The sequence below is a fragment of the Dasypus novemcinctus genome, chromosome 4 (assembly GCF_030445035.2).
Source record: "Dasypus novemcinctus isolate mDasNov1 chromosome 4, mDasNov1.1.hap2, whole genome shotgun sequence".
NCBI classification, from domain to species: Eukaryota; Metazoa; Chordata; class Mammalia; order Cingulata; family Dasypodidae; genus Dasypus; species Dasypus novemcinctus.
Genome location: NC_080676.1, coordinates 5,144,256 through 5,164,432, shown reverse-complemented (window position 1 = coordinate 5,164,432; position 20,177 = coordinate 5,144,256). Strand labels below are relative to the sequence as shown.

The 20,177-nt window shown below is 50.7% G+C and overlaps 1 protein-coding gene across 1 annotated transcript in view; it reads right to left on the bottom strand.

Annotated features, from left to right (window-relative positions):
• The window catches only part of PCCB (propionyl-CoA carboxylase subunit beta), a 112,495-nt gene that overhangs the window by 39,346 nt on the left and 52,972 nt on the right, over positions 1 to 20,177 (bottom strand). The window contains exons 7-9 of the mRNA XM_004477644.5: positions 13,408 to 13,516; positions 6,799 to 6,919; positions 5,780 to 5,861 (exon numbers count right to left, since the gene is read on the bottom strand). Of these exons, the coding sequence (XP_004477701.2) occupies positions 5,780 to 5,861; positions 6,799 to 6,919; positions 13,408 to 13,516 (312 nt within the window). The remainder of the gene's footprint in view (positions 1 to 5,779; positions 5,862 to 6,798; positions 6,920 to 13,407; positions 13,517 to 20,177) is intronic.

The following is a 20,177-nucleotide window of genomic DNA, read 5'->3' as shown; positions in this document are numbered from 1 at the left end:
AAACTTACAATTTTTTTTAAAAGATTTATTTATTTCTCTTCCCTTCCTGCCCCGCCCCCAGTTGTCTGCTCTCTGTGTCCATTCGCTGTGTGTTCTTCTGTGACCACTTCTATCCTTATCAGCAGCACTGGGAATCTGTGTTTCTTTTTGTTGCGTCACCTTGCTGTGTCAGCTCTCCGTGTGTGTGTGGCACCATTCTTGGACAGGCTGCACTTTCTTTCACACTGGGCAGCTCTCCTTACGGGGCACACTCCTTGCGCGTGGGGCTCCCCTATGCGGGGGACACCCCTGCATGGCAGGGCACTCCTTGTGCGCATCAGCACTGCGCATGGGCCAGCTCCACACGGGTCAAGGAGGCCCGGGGTTTGAACTGTGGACCTCCCATGTGTTAGGCAGACACCCTATCCATTGGGCCAAGTCCAGTCCCTAAACTTACAATTTTAAATACGCATACTTACAGACCAAATTCCATTGCTGGGTAGTGACCCAATGAATATACTCACAAAAATATACCAAAATATACACACACACCCAGAGATGTATATTGCATCAGTGTTTGTAATAAACATTAAAAATGGTAAATAATGTAAATATCAATCGATAATGTTTAAATAAATTATGGTACATCCACACAGTGGAGTATCACATTATCATTATAATGACTAAGGTAAATCTGTATGACCTGATAGGGAAAGAAGGAGGGGGGGAGGGTGTGTGGAAGAGAATTACAGTGCATAAAATACTATCTTTCTATCTTTTTTTGAGTCAAAAACAAAAGATAGATATATAGTTAGCATATGCATAATTTTTTTTTCTGGAAAGATATTACAAGAAACTTAATAGTTACCTCTGAGAAGACAGACAGACATAAGGAAAGGTGGAAAAGAGAGATATTTGCATTCCACTTTATGTATTTCTGTACTTTAAAATTTTATTATATATATATTATTTATTTTATTTTAAAAATGTCAAAAGGATATGGCAGAGACTCCCAGGTACCCACCAAAAAACCCAGCAGCCTCCACTTCTACCACTATAACAGAAATAATGGGCAAATGGCTAAATAACAACATACTTCCTAGCCTCTCCTGCAGTTAGATATTACTATGTGACAATATTCTCTACAACGGACTTAAACATTATATCAATAAAAATGAAAGAATGGAAATATATGAATAAGACTTCCAACTCAAAAGTTTGAAAAATATAAAAAACAAAAAGATAAATCAAAGGAAAACAGGAAGAAGGAAATAACCAATATAAAAGCAGAAGTCTTTTAAAAAGAATAATTAAATAAAGAAGGCTAAACTTTGTAATACAAAAATAAAATAGATTAACCACTATGTAACCTAATCAAGAAAAATATAAAAATAAAATAAGAAATGAAAGAGGGGATATAACCACTGAAACAGAGATTTCCTTAATCTTGTGAGGCTACAACCCAGTGTAAATTTGAAAACCTGGAAAGAATGGACAATTCATAGAAAATATAATTTACCACAACTGACTCCAGAAGAGATAAAGTTTCAACTTTACATTAAAGAACAGAAGTAGTTATCTAAAAGCCACTCCTCCCTGCAAAAAGCAGTGGGCCCTGATAATTTCACCAGAGAATTCTACTAATTCTTTAAAAGAGCAGATAATGCCCATTCTGTTTAAGTTGTTTGAAAGCACAGAAAAATGAAAACACCCAAATTCTTTTTATGAAGCAAGCACAACATTGACACAAAACATGATTTAAAAATACTTGGAAACATGTGAATAAAAGTGTCCTTTAAAAAAAAAAAAAAAAACTAGCCCGAGACTCCTACAAACCACAGGGACATCAACTACCACTGGGGGACAATGTCCTGCGGCCAAGCGCAGCGGGTGGCCTGACACAGTCTTCCACCATCTCCCACCAGAGTGCTCTGGCCTTAAGGCCCCTCTCTCTGCATTCCTCTTGTCAGTGTGTGTGCTGGGGGGAGGAGGGTTCTAATTTTCAGTGTGTGTGTATGTATGTGCATTTTCTAATGGAAAAATGCCTGTGTGCACATCCTGATAAATTCCCAAATCCCCCATCCTAATGTTCTCACAGAACGCCCCCCCTTTTTTAATATTGAATTTGCAAAATGCACCTTAATAAAAGTTGATAGTAAAACTTGTTAAAAATACCTGAAAAAAAGGAATAAAATAGTATCTTATAATATTGATGCAAAAATCCCAAATAAAACATTAACAAACAGAAAATAAATAGGATATACTTTAAGAATGTAAGAATAATTCAAGAGTAGAAAATCCATTAGGATAAACTTATAAAGAGATCTAAGGAGGAAAATCACATGATAATCTTCATAAATGCCTATAACACATCATTTTGACTATTCAACATTCATCCCTGACTTTAAAAAAGAAAAAAAAAAAAATAGAGAACAGTGGTAACTTTCTTAACATCAAATATACATATAAATATCATAGTTCAAAAGCCATTCTCTTACATATCTGGGAAACACTGAACGCAGTTTCACTAAAGTTAGGAATAAGACAAGGATGTCCAGTATCATGGCTATTATTTATCAGTCCGCTTGACATATATGGAGGTGCAGCCAAAGCAATTAGACAAGAGAAAGAAATGACAAAAGACTTGGGAAGGAAAAGATAAAACACTATATGTAGATGGTATACTAGTACATCTGAAAAACCCAAAAGAACTACAGAAAGAAAAAAAAGAAAGGAGGGGATGTAGCTTGGTAGTTTGAGTGCCTGCTTTCCATGTATGAGGTCATGGGTTCAATCCCCAGTACCTCTGGAAAAAAAAAAACAAAGAACTTAGTAAGGTAGCAGGCTGTAAAATTGATAGAGCCAACAGCTTTCATGTATACCTAAAAAGGCAGTTAGCAAATACAACAGAATAAAAAATATTAACAAACAAACTTAAGGAATGTGAACAACCTGTATGAGGAAATCTTTAAAACATCCCTCAAGGGAAAAAAGCACACACTTTACCAAATGAAACTACAAACTGTTTTTAGATGGTTTTAAATTCATAAGGGTGTCAACTGTCTCCACTTTAATTCATAAATTTTAATATGATACCAATAATGAAAACAACAGGATTCCTTACTATCACCCTTCTCCACCCCAAAACAAGACAAACTGATTTTACATATGGAAAAACAAACAAGCAAGAAAAGCCAGGAAACCTGAAAAAAAGATGAAGAGGAAGTACTCTTACCAGATGTTAAAGCATACTCAAAGGCTCAATTAATTAAAACAGTATGGGACAGGCAAAGTGCTGTGAGAATGTAAAGCAACTGGAAACTCATATGCTGCTAGTGGGAGCATAACCTGGCAAAATCAACTCGGAAACCCTCTTTGATGGTAAAGCTTCATGTATGTATATCCCATGATCTGGTACTTTCACTCAGGTATGTAAGTATGAACCAAAAAGAAATGTGTAGTTGATTTATCAAAAATCACATAATACCATATTCATATCAGAACTATCTGTTATAGTCAAAAATTGGATACAAGCCAAATGCCTGTCAGGAGTAGACTGGTTAAATACACCGTTGTCTATTCGTACAACAGCCTAATAGAACTAATGGGAACAAACAAGCTCCAGCTCGATGTGCTCATACGGACAGATCTCACAAACGTAATGCTGAGCAGAAGCCAGACACCAGGGACCACAGAATGTCTGGTTCCAGTTATAGAATGTGAGGAAAGTGAGGACAGGAGTGAGGGAGGCCCACAGGGCAGTGAACTGACCAAATTCAACCAAGACAGGCACAGCAGGGGCCACTGAGGCTGGCACAGAGCCGGGGGGCTTCCCTTAGTAGCTTGGCCCCCGGGGACAGCACCCACACAGCTGACTGACACCTGGAATCAGGGAGGGTGCAGGGCAGAGGAGAATCGAGGGTGCTGGTGATAGAGAAATTTAAATGATGAACCCTATTTTACCTTCTTCACAGCCCTTTTTTGGACCTAAAACTACCCAAGCCATGCACGTTCTGTTTTTTTTACAATTTCCAAAACAAATACTCTCTACCCACCCAGCAGCAGCTCTTTTGCTCTCTCTCTCCAAATGTGAGGTCCCTGAGGAAGGGGCTTTGTCCATCGCAGCGCCCGTGTATCATCAGCACTGGCATAGTGCCTGGTCTTTAATGTTTTGTTTTTTGGTTTTTTTTTTTAAAGATTCATTTATTTATTTCTCTCCCTGTCCCCCCCACCCTGGTTGTCTGTTCTGTGTGTCTATTTGCTGCATCATCTTTGTCCGCTTCTGTTGTTGTCAGTGGCACGGGAATCTGTGTTTCTTTTGGTTGCGTCATCTTGCTGTGTCATCTCTCTGTGTGTGCGGCACCATTCCTGAGCAGGCTGCACTTTCTTTCGCGCTGGGCGGCTCTCCTTACGGGGCGCACTCCTTGTGCGTGGGGCTCCCCTATGCGGGGGACACCCCTGCGTGGCAGGGCACTCCTTGCGTGCATCAGCACTGCGCATGGGCCAGCTCCACACGGGTCAAGGAGACCCGGGTTTGAACCGCAGACCTCCCATGTGGTAGACGGACGCCCTAACCACTGGGCCAAGTCCGCTGCCCTGGTCTTTAATGTTAATAACTGTTGCCTGGCAAACCAGCTGAGTTCAGGCCAGGAACACTATGGCCAGGAGGGCTCAAGTGGGATGGAAAAACTGCAGGCTGGAGGACCCCCATGAGGCCAAGGAGTAAGGGTGACGTGAGAGGTACAGGACAGCGTGGGCAGAGGGGAGTGTTGAGGGCTGCGATCAGGGAAGAGCATGCTGGAACGTGGAGAGGAGTAAGGGTGGGTGCTGCCATGTGGCCAGGGCAGAGCAGCCACCAAGCACTCCCGAGCTGCCTGATGCGGTGCCCAGCACACACCCACAGCATCTTGGTTAATTCACAGCAACCCTACAGGAATCCAGAGAGGTGGAGTGCAGTCACCTGCCTGGTGAAACAGGTACTGCTCTCTAAGGCTGGCGTGTAAACGTGGCCAGCCAGATTCTGAAAACCATGCTGTCACCATCCTCTGTATGACCTTCAGGAACAAGGAGGAAAACTGGTCCTGCCACAGCTCAGGAAGTACCCAGGAGGCTGCAGAAGCAGGCAATGGGGAGGGGTGGGGTCTGGACACCGCTGCCGACCACACTAGCTCCCCAGGGTACAGGAGAGAGAGAGAGTAAGACACCAAGGGAACCAAGGCTCAGGCAGAGGCTGCCCCACGGCCGTCTGTGTTCTAGTAAGCAAGGATGCAGGGCACGTGAGGGAAGAGGGAGACAAGGCCATCTACGATGCCCCAGTGCGCCCCACCAGCACTGTTCCCACCAGTCAATGACCCAGGAATCGGCTGGGACCCCCAGTCCCCTGCATCCCCCACACCCCTCCTACCGACCTTGTCATAGATGCCCCGTGTACCTTTCCTTCTCTAGAAACACAAAACACCCTCTGTGCAGAAGGCTCCACACAAAGGGACCTACCAAGGGTCCTGTTAGCCTCCCTCCAGGCTCTGGGGGCACGGCCCCTTCTCAGAGCATCTAGGGCACCTTTGTAAAGAGCGTGGAGCTCTGCTGGCCCAAGAGGGTCCTGCTCCCTCCAGGACTAAGTCCATTCAAGCCACCAGGTGGCTGCAGCCGCTAGCCCCTCAGCACCGGTCTCAGGGGCCTCTGGGCGCCGCCCGCCCACTCACCCCAGGCAAGCCGACAGGAAGGCCACTGGGCCCAGCACTTCCACCACCAGGCCAAGGTGCTAAGGCAGCACAAGCGAGCCAGGCAGACGGGGACTTACCGAGTAGACAATATCCGCCATGTCGTAGGCTTTGGTGGACTCCAAAGGCACAATGGTGTCGAGCTCGGGGACCAGGCGGTTTCTGGAGAGGAAAGAGGGAGACACGCTCATGTCGGGGGAGGCAGAGGGACCAGCCAGTTCTGGCCCCGCTGGGATGGCAAAGCAGCCACCAAAACTGCACTCTTCTGTGACCACATTAGACTGCGGCTGAAGCCAACCCCGAAAACCTCTCAGTGTTCTGCGAGGAGAAAACAGGCTTCACCCCGCGTGAGCGCTCCTCCACTGCAGGGACGTGCAGGGCATGAGGACACGACAGAGGCAAGGCTCTGCCTAGGAGCGCCCGGCTCCCTTCCAAGGCTTTAAAAGCAGAAGAGCAGGGCTTGGAAACAGCAGGTGCTGCGAGGAGAGCTGTGGGCTCCCTCCCGGGCCGAAGACAACCGCGCCAGGCGCCAGAGCCTGCCAACAGCAACCCTGCGGCCTCCGGGGCCAGGGCCACGGGGCGCTCTACCTCCTCCTGCGGGGACGCGCCGGGCGGTGGAGCCAGGGCCCCCGCAGGCCCCAGCTCTGCTGCTCCCCGACCAGCGGGCTTCGGGGTGATGTGAGTCCTTGAGGTGTGTGCCCAGGCCACACCTGGGCCCCCAGCTGGCGCTGTGGCTGTCCTCCCCCCAGCAGCTGCCCGGAGCCTGCGGCAGCCTCCCCAGGACTGCCGCCTTCCTCACGGGTGCACCCTCCACACCGCCTCCCACCCACCCCCAATTCTAGACAACCCCAGCGTCTCAGACACCGATTTGGGGGTTTCTGTGTGTGTATTGTGACCACTCCTTACCCTGTGCCACCTAACTATAAAGGAAAAAGGGAACAAAAACATCTTTTTACCTCTGTGCCCGGACGCGCCAGCACCAGCCCCACCCGGGAGTCCTGTCCCCGCCCCCCGCCGCCCCCCGTCTCCCGCCCCGAGCTGCCCCTGGGCTCCCCGGAGGACGTGCCGGGCCAGGAGGCAGAAGGGGGGCAGCGCTCACCCGGGGTCGTGGGCCTGGCGCACGGGCGCGGGGTCGCGGTTGCTGAGGGGCAGGTAGTTGAAGAACTCCCGGAGGTTACACAGGGCGTCCACGTCGTTCTCGAAAGCTCTGTGGGCCACACCTGAGGAAGGAAAGCGGCGGTGAGAGACCAGGGGACGGCCAGCCCCGAGGCCGTGGCGGGAGCGCCGCCGCGAGGAGGGGCGCACGCGGGACCCACCGTCACCTCCTGGCGAGGCTCCCGGCCCTCCTCGGGGACGAGCAGCCCGCGGCGCTCCCAGGCCTGGCGGTCCTCACAGCTCTCCCGCGGGGGGCAGCGGCCCGGCCCGCAGCTCCACGGGCGCCCGCGCGAGGACAGCCCTGCCGCGCCCGGGCCCGGCGCTGTTGGGGAAGGGCAGGGGCGCACGACAGCAGCGTGCAGGGAACGTTCTGGCAGGAAAGGGGGCCACACGAGGCCGCGTATGCGGGGAGCCTGGGACCGAGCGCCCCCTCGGCCGCCCCGGGTGCTCCGCGCCCCGCGGCCCCTGCCGCCTGCTCCCAGCGCCTCAGGCCCCCGCTCCCCACGCGGCCCCTGCCGCCTGCTCCCAGCGCCTCAGGCCCCCCCCCCCCCCCCCCCCCCCGCTCCCCACGCGGCCCCTGCCGCCTGCTCCCAGCGCCTCAGGCCCCCCGCTCCCCACGCGGCCCCTGCCGCCCGCTCCCTGCGCCCCATGCCCCGCGGCCCCTGCCGCCTGCTCCCAGCGCCTCAGGCCCCCCGCTCCCCACGCGGCCCCTGCCGCCCGCTCCCTGCGCCCCATGCCCCGCGGCCCCTGCCGCCTGCTCCCAGCGCCTCAGGCCCCCCCGCTCCCCACGCGGCCCCTGCCGCCTGCTCCCAGCGCCTCAGGCCCCCCGCTCCCCACGCGGCCCCTGCCGCCCGCTCCCTGCGCCCCATGCCCCGCGGCCCCTGCCGCCTGCTCCCAGCGCCTCAGGCCCCCGCTCCCCACGCGGCCCCTGCCGCCTGCTCCCAGCGCCTCAGGCCCCCGCTCCCCACGCGGCCCCTGCCGCCTGCTCCCAGCGCCTCAGGCCCCCCGCTCCCCACGCGGCCCCTGCCGCCCGCTCCCTGCGCCCCATGCCCCGCGGCCCCTGCCGCCTGCTCCCAGCGCCTCAGGCCCCCGCTCCCCACGCCGCCCCTGCCGCCTGCTCCCAGCGCCTCAGGCCCCCGCTCCCCACGCCGCCCCTGCCGCCTGCTCCCAGCGCCTCAGGCCCCCGCTCCCCACGCCGCCCCTGCCGCCTGCTCCCAGCGCCTCAGGCCCCCCCGCTCCCCACGCGGCCCCTGCCGCCCGCTCCCAGCGCCTCAGGCCCCCCCCGCTCCCCACGCGGCCCCTGCCGCCTGCTCCCAGCGCCTCAGGCCCCCCGCTCCCCACGCGGCCCCTGCCGCCCGCTCCCAGCGCCTCAGGCCCCCCCGCTCCCCACGCGGCCCCTGCCGCCTGCTCCCAGCGCCTCAGGCCCCCCGCTCCCCACGCGGCCCCTGCCGCCCGCTCCCAGCGCCTCAGGCCCCCCCGCTCCCCACGCGGCCCCTGCCGCCTGCTCCCAGCGCCTCAGGCCCCCCGCTCCCCACGCGGCCCCTGCCGCCCGCTCCCTGCGCCCCATGCCCCGCGGCCCCTGCCGCCTGCTCCCAGCGCCTCAGGCCCCCCCGCTCCCCACGCGGCCCCTGCCGCCTGCTCCCAGCGCCTCAGGCCCCCCGCTCCCCACGCGGCCCCTGCCGCCCGCTCCCAGCGCCTCAGGCCCCCCCGCTCCCCACGCGGCCCCTGCCGCCTGCTCCCAGCGCCTCAGGCCCCCCGCTCCCCACGCGGCCCCTGCCGCCCGCTCCCAGCGCCTCAGGCCCCCCCGCTCCCCACGCGGCCCCTGCCGCCTGCTCCCAGCGCCTCAGGCCCCCCGCTCCCCACGCGGCCCCTGCCGCCCGCTCCCTGCGCCCCATGCCCCGCGGCCCCTGCCGCCTGCTCCCAGCGCCTCAGGCCCCCCCGCTCCCCACGCGGCCCCTGCCGCCTGCTCCCAGCGCCTCAGGCCCCCCGCTCCCCACGCGGCCCCTGCCGCCCGCTCCCTGCGCCCCATGCCCCGCGGCCCCTGCCGCCTGCTCCCAGCGCCTCAGGCCCCCGCTCCCCACGCCGCCCCTGCCGCCTGCTCCCAGCGCCTCAGGCCCCCGCTCCCCACGCCGCCCCTGCCGCCTGCTCCCAGCGCCTCAGGCCCCCGCTCCCCACGCCGCCCCTGCCGCCTGCTCCCAGCGCCTCAGGCCCCCGCTCCCCACGCCGCCCCTGCCGCCTGCTCCCAGCGCCTCAGGCCCCCCCGCTCCCCACGCGGCCCCTGCCGCCTGCTCCCAGCGCCTCAGGCCCCCCGCTCCCCACGCGGCCCCTGCCGCCCGCTCCCAGCGCCTCAGGCCCCCCGCTCCCCACGCGGCCCCTGCCGCCTGCTCCCAGCGCCTCAGGCCCCCCGCTCCCCACGCGGCCCCTGCCGCCCGCTCCCTGCGCCCCATGCCCCGCGGCCCCTGCCGCCTGCTCCCAGCGCCTCAGGCCCCCGCTCCCCACGCCGCCCCTGCCGCCTGCTCCCAGCGCCTCAGGCCCCCGCTCCCCACGCCGCCCCTGCCGCCTGCTCCCAGCGCCTCAGGCCCCCCCGCTCCCCACGCGGCCCCTGCCGCCCGCTCCCTGCGCCCCATGCCCCGCGGCCCCTGCCGCCTGCTCCCAGCGCCTCAGGCCCCCCGCTCCCCACGCGGCCCCTGCCGCCCGCTCCCTGCGCCCCATGCCCCGCGGCCCCTGCCGCCTGCTCCCAGCGCCTCAGGCCCCCGCTCCCCACGCGGCCCCTGCCGCCTGCTCCCAGCGCCTCAGGCCCCCCGCTCCCCACGCGGCCCCTGCCGCCCGCTCCCTGCGCCCCATGCCCCGCGGCCCCTGCCGCCTGCTCCCAGCGCCTCAGGCCCCCGCTCCCCACGCCGCCCCTGCCGCCTGCTCCCAGCGCCTCAGGCCCCCGCTCCCCACGCCGCCCCTGCCGCCTGCTCCCAGCGCCTCAGGCCCCCGCTCCCCACGCCGCCCCTGCCGCCTGCTCCCAGCGCCTCAGGCCCCCCCGCTCCCCACGCGGCCCCTGCCGCCTGCTCCCAGCGCCTCAGGCCCCCCGCTCCCCACGCGGCCCCTGCCGCCTGCTCCCAGCGCCTCAGGCCCCCCGCTCCCCACGCGGCCCCTGCCGCCTGCTCCCAGAGCCTCAGGCCCGGCCCTGCTCCGCACGCCTGTGGCCCCAGGTCCCCCCAGCCTCCGGCCGCCCCGGGCTCGCCCGCCGCTCCGCCCCAGGGCCCACCACTCCGTCCTCCATGGCTGCTCGGCGTCACCCTCCCGGGCTCCCTGCTCAGACCCCCTTTCCTGCGCCTTTTCCACAGCACCATCACCTGGCCACGGGCCGGGTCCCCGACTTCCTTAGAAAGTTTACTGTGTAAGCCCCTGCACCCGGGATAATGCCCGGCACACAGGGCGCAATGAATATTGGGTGAACGACTCAGAAGATTTTCAATACGACAGAATTCTTCCCCGAGGGGGAGAGAAATTGGCACAGCCATGGCAGTGCCTTAGAAAATCAAACACAGGCTGTGTGACGCGGCAGTCCCACTCTCCTCATCTAAGATAAATGAAAACAGGTCCACACAGAAACTCGGGCATCAACGTCCAGAGCAGCAGTGTCCACCACAGCCAGAAAGTAGAGGCGACCCTATGCCATCAACCCATGAACGGATAAACAAAATGGGGTAGAGCCAGATATAATGGAGTGTTATTCAGAGATAAAATGCAGTGATCTACTCACACATGCTACAATGGGAATGAGCCTTCGAAATACTGTGCTAAGTCAAGAAGCCGGCTACAAAAGGGCACACATTGCATGATTCCATTTATACAGAATAGGCAAATTTATAGGACAGAATTAGATGAATGGTTACAAGGGGTGGAGGTGGGGGATGACTCTAGTGAGTATGGGTCTCTTTTTTGGGTGATGAAAATATGACTGTGATACTGGTTGTTGTATAACTCTGAATATGCTAAAAACAGTGACACTTTAAGCAGATGAATTTTACGGTAAGTGAATTATATATCAGTAACACTGGTACCAAAAAAATAAAAAAGAAATATTTACAGACAACCTTTTGGGCTTTGTCCTAGGTCACAAAAAAGTACCTCAGGCATAGCACATCAAGCAGAACCCAGAAGGAAAGTAAGTACTGCCTTTAAAAAAATCTCAAGTTGTGCTGCAAAAGAAAATTTAATGTCAAGGGCAGAGGTTCGTTCATCCCTCTAAGGTGTCAGGTTTTGGAAGAGTATGTATGCACCTATGTTTGAGCATGTATACCCGTGTTCCAACCCACTATCATGAAAAAGATGCAGGGGAATACGCCAAACAATGAGTGTGACTATCTGTGGATAATGGAATGCCTAGTGATTTTTATTCCTGAATTTTCTAACTTTTCCACCAAGAACATATAATACTATTGAAAATCAGGAAAAATAAATAGCATATTTCCTCAAATCTTAGATTACATCAAAACTCAATATTGGGAAGTGGATGTGGCTCAAGCAATTGGGCTCCCGCCTACCACATGGGAGGTCCCTGGTTCGATTCCTGGTGCCTCCTAAAGAAGACACCAAGCTGGCATGATGGGAGGCATGGCAAGCTGATACAACAAGAGACAAAAGAAGAAAAACATGAGAGACACAACACAGCAGGGAAAAGAGGTGGCTCAAGCAATTAGGTGCCTCCATCCCACATCGGAGGTCCTGGGTTCTGTTCCTGGTGCCTCCTAAAGACACAAGGAAGACAGACAGACACAGAAGTGCAAAGAACAAGGGGGTGGGGTGACATAAATAAAATTAAAAGCAAAAACAACTCAATGTTATTTTACATACAAGTAAGAAAGAAAAACTTCCACCAATTAAATCCTGAGACAAGAGCATGAAGACAGGCAGTGGAAGAGGAAATGGTGAAGCGTGTGCTGCTTCCAGGGAATGCTAGAGATGATGCTGAATGGAGCTGACAGGTGAGGGAAGGAATGAGTCAAGGCTGACACCAAACTGAGATGGGGAAGGAACAGTTGGGGGGTGTTGCAGAATGAAGAGCTCTAAATTTTTTTAAATTGTATTTCTTCAAATCTCAGACTTCACTGAAATACACAATTCTATTTTGTGTACACTAAGAAGGAAATGCTGACAATTACACAATGACCCAATGTCTGACCCACCATTTAAGGTAGTGCATAAATCAGTCACATCAGCCTTTCTATGCTTTGAAATCTTTCTCCTATTCCGAAGCAATTTCTCTTACCTTCAGCTACTCTGCTTGGTGTGTAGCAGGCAATCCTTCCACAATTTGATTACAAGGAATAACACACATTCATCTACTTATGGGTATTTTGTTCCAGGAAAATGTAGAATCACAATCATTCCTCCAACAGGAAATACATCTTCACTAATAACAGATTAATGCCCTGCTCCCATTTCCATGCTTTTCTGTATAGACAATACCTTTTTGTTTCAACACCAAAGCATAGAACAATCTTTACACGTTTTAAACTCAGTTTATGAGCCATGTAATCTCACAGAGGTGAGGAACTGTGGCCAAGTTTGCACACACATGAGCCATAACCACACTGTGGCTGTTCCTGGCCAATGGTGACTGTAAAACACCACCTACTCTGAAGTAAGTTACAAAAAACAATCTATTTTTTAAAGAGATCCATCTATACATGTATGAACCACACCTACTTATAACCACCATTCCGGTTAGCTTTAAAATTATTTTACAGACTATCACACCAGCCATATGTACCCCAGAGAAGCTTGCTGTTAAATCTAATCCGTTCCTGTGGGTGTGAGCCCAGTTAAAAGACCTCTTGAGAGGCCACTTCAGTTAAGGTGCAGCCCAGCCCAATCAGGATGGGTCTTAATCCTATTCCTGGATTCCTTTACAAGCAGAGTGAAATTCTGACATTTGGTGGATGTGCTCAGCTGAGGAGTCAACGGGGCAAATCTGTGGGATGATGACTGAACACCTCTGAGCCAGAATCCCACCCAGACAGAATGATAAGGGGACCTGCTCTATGACACATAGTTTTGCCCTATTGATGATTGCTGTTGCTATGGTAACCATGCTCAATATAAGAGAAGACCACAGGAATCAAGGAGCTGAACAGCACGGAAGCTGGAAGAGAAGGGAAAGACCAGGAGACGCTGCCGTGTCCCCTGCCATGTGACAAACGAAGGGCCAAGCACTGCCGGGAGGCTGCCCCAGAATACCACCATCTTCAGAAAGAAAGCATCGCCTCGACGATGCCTTGATTTGGACTTTTTCCCAGCCCAAACCGTGAGCAAATAAATTCCTTGTTTAACCTGACCCATTTTCTTGGGCAGCCTAGGAAACTGAAAGCTATTATTTGTTTTAACACATTTGGGATACTCAATGCACCTTTATCACTATGTCTGTAGGCAATACAACATTCTACAATCTTCCCAAATAAACTCCGCTGGCTAAGGGGTATTTTTAAGAGACTGTCACCATGTTCCGATGCCCTCCCCTCAGGGCTTGCAAACGGTAAGCGCAGGCTCCGGCTCTCACCTGACACAGTGGTGTGGGTCTTGGCGCCACCAAGCTCCTCTTGGGTAACATTCTCGTTGGTGACAGACTTCACAACATCGGGACCCGTGATGAACAGGTAGGAGGTGTCCTGAAATCAGAGATTTCCAGAAGCATCAACCTCAGAGCACCAGCGCCAGGTGACACTCACAGAGCTGAGGGCATAAATGCAGAGTAATGACACGGCAGCAGAATCAGGCTCAGATGCAACTCAGAGATGTCCATCCAGACTAAATCCCAAGTTCTCCCTGGCTCACTTCTATTTTTAAAAATCCTTGTTCCAGAAGATGACGATTCAAAAGACACAGGACTCTCTCCTTGCACAGACAAAGAGCTGGAAGACAGGCAGAAATGGCCTGGGGAAAAAAAGTTGCAGGGTATAAGAGACTAGGGGAAAGCTGGACACCACCCAGAAGAGAGAGGAGCACAGGCAAGGAAGCTGGACCTCAAGACCATGAGCAGGGAAGCAGACTGGCTCCTGCAGCTGGGCTCCCGTCTACCATCTAGGAGGTCCAGGGTTTGATTCCTAGGGCCTCCTGATGAAGGCAAGCCGGCCCATGCAGACAGCTGGCCCACGTGGAGCGCTGGCCTGTGCAGAGAGCTGGCACAGCAAGATGACGCAAAAAAAAAAAGAGAGAGACAGAGGAGAGACAATAAGAGACACACCAGGGCAGCGGACTTGGCCCAGTGGGTAGGGCATCCGTCTACCACATGGGAGGTCCGCAGTTCAAACCCCGGGCCTCCTTGACCCGTGTGGAGCTGGCCCATGCACAGTGCTGATGCACACAAGGAGTGCCGCGCCACACAGGGGTGTCCCCATGTAGGGGAGCCCCACGCACAAGGAGTGCACCCCGTAAGGAGAGCCACCCAGCGCGAAAGAAAGTGCAGCCTGCCCAAGAATGGTGCCGCCCACACGGAGAAGTGACACAAGATGACATAACAAAAAGAAACACAGATTCCCGTGCTGCTGACAACAACAGAAACAGACAAAGAAGACACAGCAAATAGACACAGAGAACAGACAACCAGGGTGAGGGGGGAAGGGGAGAAAAATAAATAAATAAATAAATTTAAAAAAAAAAAAAAAAAAGAGTCGCACCAGACCAGGGAGCTGAGGTGGCACAAGAGAATGATCGCCTCTCTCCCACTTCTGAAGATGCCAGGATTGGTTCCCAGAGCTGCCTAATGAGAATACAAGCAGACACAGAAGAAAACATAGCGAATGGACAGAGAGAGCAGACAATGGGGCGGGGAAGCGGGGAGTAAAATAAATCTTTAAAAAAAAACAACCATGAACAGACTGCCGCTGGAGCTCCCAGTGCCCCTCCCCTACCCTCCCTGCAGAGAACACTGAATTATCCAAACCAAGGGGGCTCCAGGGATCCACCTCCCCAGGAAATGGGAGAGAGGAGGACATGGGCTAAGGCTGATCCAGCTTTTAACCACAAACTTGATCTGCTGTGTCCCAGCAGGCCTTCCAGCCGGAGCAGAGCTGTGCCACTATTTGCTGTGGGAGCCACTCTCCCCTAACTGACAGGCTTGGCTGTTGAGGATGCAGAGGAGAGTGGAATTCTTTCCCACCTGGGAAAAGAGAGGGGGCCACCAGCAAAGGTTGGAGAACTGTCTCTGAGAAAGTTAGATGTGGAGGCTCTTAGCCTCCAGGCAGGACCCTCTCTTGTACTGATCTAGTCTGTGCTGAAGCACACTCCAACCGGGCTCTGAACTGAGAGACCTGTCTAAGAGCACCATCTCCTGGCCAGTCAAGGAGGTGCATGTGAGGGAAATAAAAGAAAATAAGAGTCTTTTCCAGCCCTTACAGCCTCCCTACCCAAGGCCCTTGAAAGCGGGTCTCAAACCAACTACTGGGCCCAGGACCCAGATCTGAGCAACTAACAGAACAATCCTAAAGCCCTAGAACACACTGAACCAAGAATCAAAGAATGGCAAAGACACAGTCTCCCACCACTAAATTCCTACAAAAGAAAGAGAAATTTAGCAATAAAGTAAACTCACCATCATGATCAGATGCCTAGACATTGGCAAAAAATTACAAGCCATACTAAGAAAATGGAAGAAATAGCCCAAGCAAAGGAAGATAGCAAAGCCTCAGATGAGACATAGGATTTGAGCAACTAATCAACAAGATGTATGCAAATTCCAAGATCAATTAATGAGTTGAAAGACAATATGACTAGAGATAAATGACATCAGAAGATACTGAACGGAAACGGACTTGGTCCAATGGTTGGGGTGTCCGTCTACCACATGGGAGGTCCGTGGTTCAGGCCCCAGGCCTCCTTGACCCGTGTGGAGCTGGCCCATGCACAGCGCTGATGCGCGCGGGGAGTGCCATGCCATGCAGGGGTGTCCCCCACGTGGGAGAGCCCCACGCAAGGAGTGTGCCCATGGGGAGAGCCTCCCAGCGCAAATGAAGGTGCAGCCTGCCCGGGAATGGCGCCGCCCACACTTCCCGTGCCGCTGACGACAACAGAAGCGGACAAAGAAACAAGATGCAGCAAATAGACACAGAGAACGGACAACTGGGCGAGGGGGGGAATTAAATAAATAAATCTTTAAAAAAAAAAAGAAGACACTGAGCAAGCACAAAGAAGAATTTGAAAACCTGAATAGAAAAGTAACAGAGCTCATGGGAATGAAAAACACAATAGGTGAGATAAAAAACACATAAAAGACACACAAAAGCGACTCAAAATGATAGAAGAAAGAATAAGTGATACAGTAAACAGAAAAGTAGAAATTGAAGAGAGAAAAGAATGGAAAAATTGAGCAGGGGCTCAATGAATTGAATGATAATATGAAATGCAATAATATATGTATCATGGGAGTTCCAGAAGGAGAAAAGAAGGGAAAAGGGGCAAAAAGCGCATTTCAGGAAATAATGGCTGAAAATTTCCCAATACTCACGAAAGAAATGAACTTGCATGTCTAAGCAATACAGCATACCCTGAACAGAATAAATCCAAACAGACCTACTCCAAGACACATACTACTCAGAATGTCAAAAATCAAAAATAAAGAGAAAATTCTGAGAGCAGCAAGGGAGACCATCACAGCAAACCATCACATACAAGGGACACCCATAAGACTTGTGGGAATTCATTGGCAACCATGGAATCAAGAAGACAGTGGTATGAAACAATTAGCATACTGAAAGAGAAAAATTGCCAGCTGAGAATTCTTTATCCAGCAAAATTGTCCTTTAAATAAGGAGAGTTTAAAATATTAACAAATAAACAGGAACTAAGAAAGTTCATTAAAAAAAATCTGCCTTTGCAAGAAATATGAAAGGGAGTTTTACAGTTAGAAATATCTACGCACCTGACCAGAGTGCCCCAAAATACATGAGGCAAACTCTGGCAAAATTGAAGAGAGAAAAAGACATCTCTACAATAAGAGTTGAAGACATTAACACTCCACTCACATCATTAAACAGAACTAGACAGAAGATCAACCAGGAAACAAAGAACTTGAACAATATGATAAATGATGGAGACCAAACACACACATATAGAATGTTGCATCCCAAATCAGCAGGTTATACATTCTTACAAGTGCTCATGGATCATTCTGAAGGATAGACCACATGTTAGGTCACAAGTTAGGTCTCAATAAACATAAAAATTCTTGCAAGACAGTTTTTTTCTTTTAGCACCTTAACTATGTTATACCACTGCCTTCTTACCTCCTTGGTTTCAGATGTGGAATTAGCACTTAATCTAATCAAGCTTCCCTGGTATGTGATGGATCTCTTTCCTCTCCAGCTTTCAGTTTTCTCTCTTTGGAGCATGGAATAATTTGATAAGTATATGCCTGTTAGGATTTTTACTGTTTGGGGTGTACTGCACTTCCTGAACATGTATGTCAATGTCCCTCAAAAGAGTTGCCAGTAGAGCCCTGAATCTCAGCAGAGTTGTAACACCAAGAACAACTAATGAGGAGATTATGATGGACAATACCCATCCCAAGGAACAGAGAGTATCTGCAACTGCAAGCAAGATAATTACATCCATCTGTCCCATAGGATCTAAGTCCCGCTCAATTAGAAACAGAGTGGACATCACCATCCCCAAATCCTCAAGTTTGGGGAATTAACAATAATAATTATACACTTATTATTATTCTAGCAATGGAAGAACTTTTATCATTGATATAAAGGCAGTAGTCACCAGAGATTCTGAGGGGAAGGAAAAGGAAGAACAGGTGTAATATGGGGGCATTTTTGGGACAATGGAATTATCCTGCATGACACAACATGATGGATATAGGCCATTACATATTTTGTCACAACTTACAAAATTGTGCGGGACAGAGCGTCAACTATAATGTAAACTATAGACTATGGCTAGTGGCAATGCTCCAATATGTGTTCATCAATTGTAACAAATGTACCACACTAATGAAAGACATCAATGTGAAAAAGTGGGTGAGGGGAAGGGAGTGGGCCATATGGGAATCCCCTGTATTTTTCATGTAATATTTATGTAATCAAAAGCTTCTTTAAAAATAAAGTGATTAAAAAATACATATAAATATAAAAAGACAAATTATACAAAGCACCTTCTCAGATAATTGCATGAAACTAGAAATCAATAATAGACATGAAAGGGGGAAATTTGCAAATACGTAGAGGCTCAACAACACACGCTTAAACCATCAGTGGTCAAAGAAGAAATTATAAGTGAAATTAGTAAATATATGGAGATGAATGAAAACAACACAACATATCAAAACTTATGGGATACAGCGAAGGCAGTGCTGAGAGGAAATTTGTAGCCCTAAACACCTATATTAAAGATGAAAGAACTAAAACCAAAGATCTAACTGAACAACTGGAGAAATTAGATGAAGAACAGCAAACCAATCCCAAAGCAAGCAGAAGGAAAGAAATAATAAAGATTAGAGCAGAAATAAATGAAATTGAAAAAAAAACAAAATCAACAAAAGCAAAAGCTGATTTCTTGAAAAAATCAATAAAATTGACAAACCTTAGCTAGAATAACAAGAAAAAAAGAAAAGATGCAAAAAAATCAGAAATGAAATAGGGGAAGTTACAACTGACTCCACAGAAATAAAAAGGATCATAAGAGGATATTATGAGAAACTGTATGCCAACAAAGTAGACAATATAGATGAAATGGACAAATTCCAAGAAACACACAAACCATACCACAAGAAAAAAAAGAACTTAACAAACCAACCACATTTAAAGAGATTGAATCAGTCATCAAAAATATCCCAACAAAGCAAAAGTCCAGTTCCAGATGGCTTTGCAGATGAAATCTACTAAACATTACAAGAAGAATTAACACCAATCCTGTTTAAACTCTTCTAGAAAATTGAAAAGGAGGGAAAATTACCCAACACATTATATGAAGCCAATATCACACTAATATCAAAGCCAGATAAAGATATTACAAGAAAAGAAAATTACAGACTGTGGCAGTTTGAGACTTATGAATTCCAAAAAGAGATATTGATTATGTTTAAAAACTGGTCTGTTCTTCTGGGTATGATACCCTTTGACTGATTTAAATTCAAAGGCTTTAGGTTTACAATCTTGATTAAATCAAGATTAGGGCTTTGGTTCAACCACATCATTAGGGCATGCAGAATTGAGTCCCTGCCCCATTGATGGGCAATACAAACTGACTCTCAATCAAGGAGAATACAGGAGAAGAATACACAGGAAAAGAGAGAGCTCCACAGACACAGCAGAGGTTCCAGGAAGAGAGAGGAGCCATTTGCCTGATAGTATGCAGCTGAAGAGACAAGGGCCCAGAGACAGCCGAGCCCAGAAAGAAACAAGCCCTCCAACCTGCAGCTGAGACTGGCAGATGCTGGGCCCACAGAGCTGAACTCTCGCAGATACCAGCAGCTGTCTTGCTTCAACACATGGCAACAGACATTTGGTGAGAAAGTACTACCTACAATACCTTGATTTGGACCCTTCATGGCCTGGTAACTGTAAGTTTCTATCCCAAATAAATACCCTTTATAAAAGCCAGCAGATTTCTGATACTTTGCAACAGCACCCCTTTGGCTGACTAATACACAGACCAATCTCCCTAGTGAACATAAATGCAAAAATTCTCAACAAACTACTTGCAAATAGAATCCAACAGTATATCAAAAGACATCCATCACAACCAAGTGGAATTTATGCCTGGTATGCAAGGCTGGTTCAATATAAGAAAATCAATCAACCTAATACAACACATTAACAAATGAAGGAAAAAAAACACACAATCATCTCAATCTATGCAGAAAAGGCACTCTAAGAAGTCCATCCTTTTTTGATAAAAAACACTTCAAAGGATAGAAATAGAAAGAAAATTCCTCAATATAATAAAAGGCATAAATGAAAAATCCACAGCCAACATCGAATTCAATGGGGAAGGGCTGAAATCTTTGTAGGTTATATGCACAGCCGAATAAAGACCTAAATATAAAAGACAGGACCATAAAACTACTCGAAGAAAATGTAGGGAAACAGCTTAAAGATCTTGTGGCAGATCATGATTTCTTAGACCTTATACCCAAAGCACAGGCAACAAAAGTAAAAACAGTTAAATGGGACCCCCTTAGAATTAAACACTTTTACACCTAGGTCAAAGGACTCTGTGAAAAGGGTGAAAAGGCAGCTGACTCAATGGGAGAAAACATTTGTAAGTCACATATCTGATAAGGGTTTAATATCTGTGATAGGCTAATGTGTCAACTCAGCCAGCTAA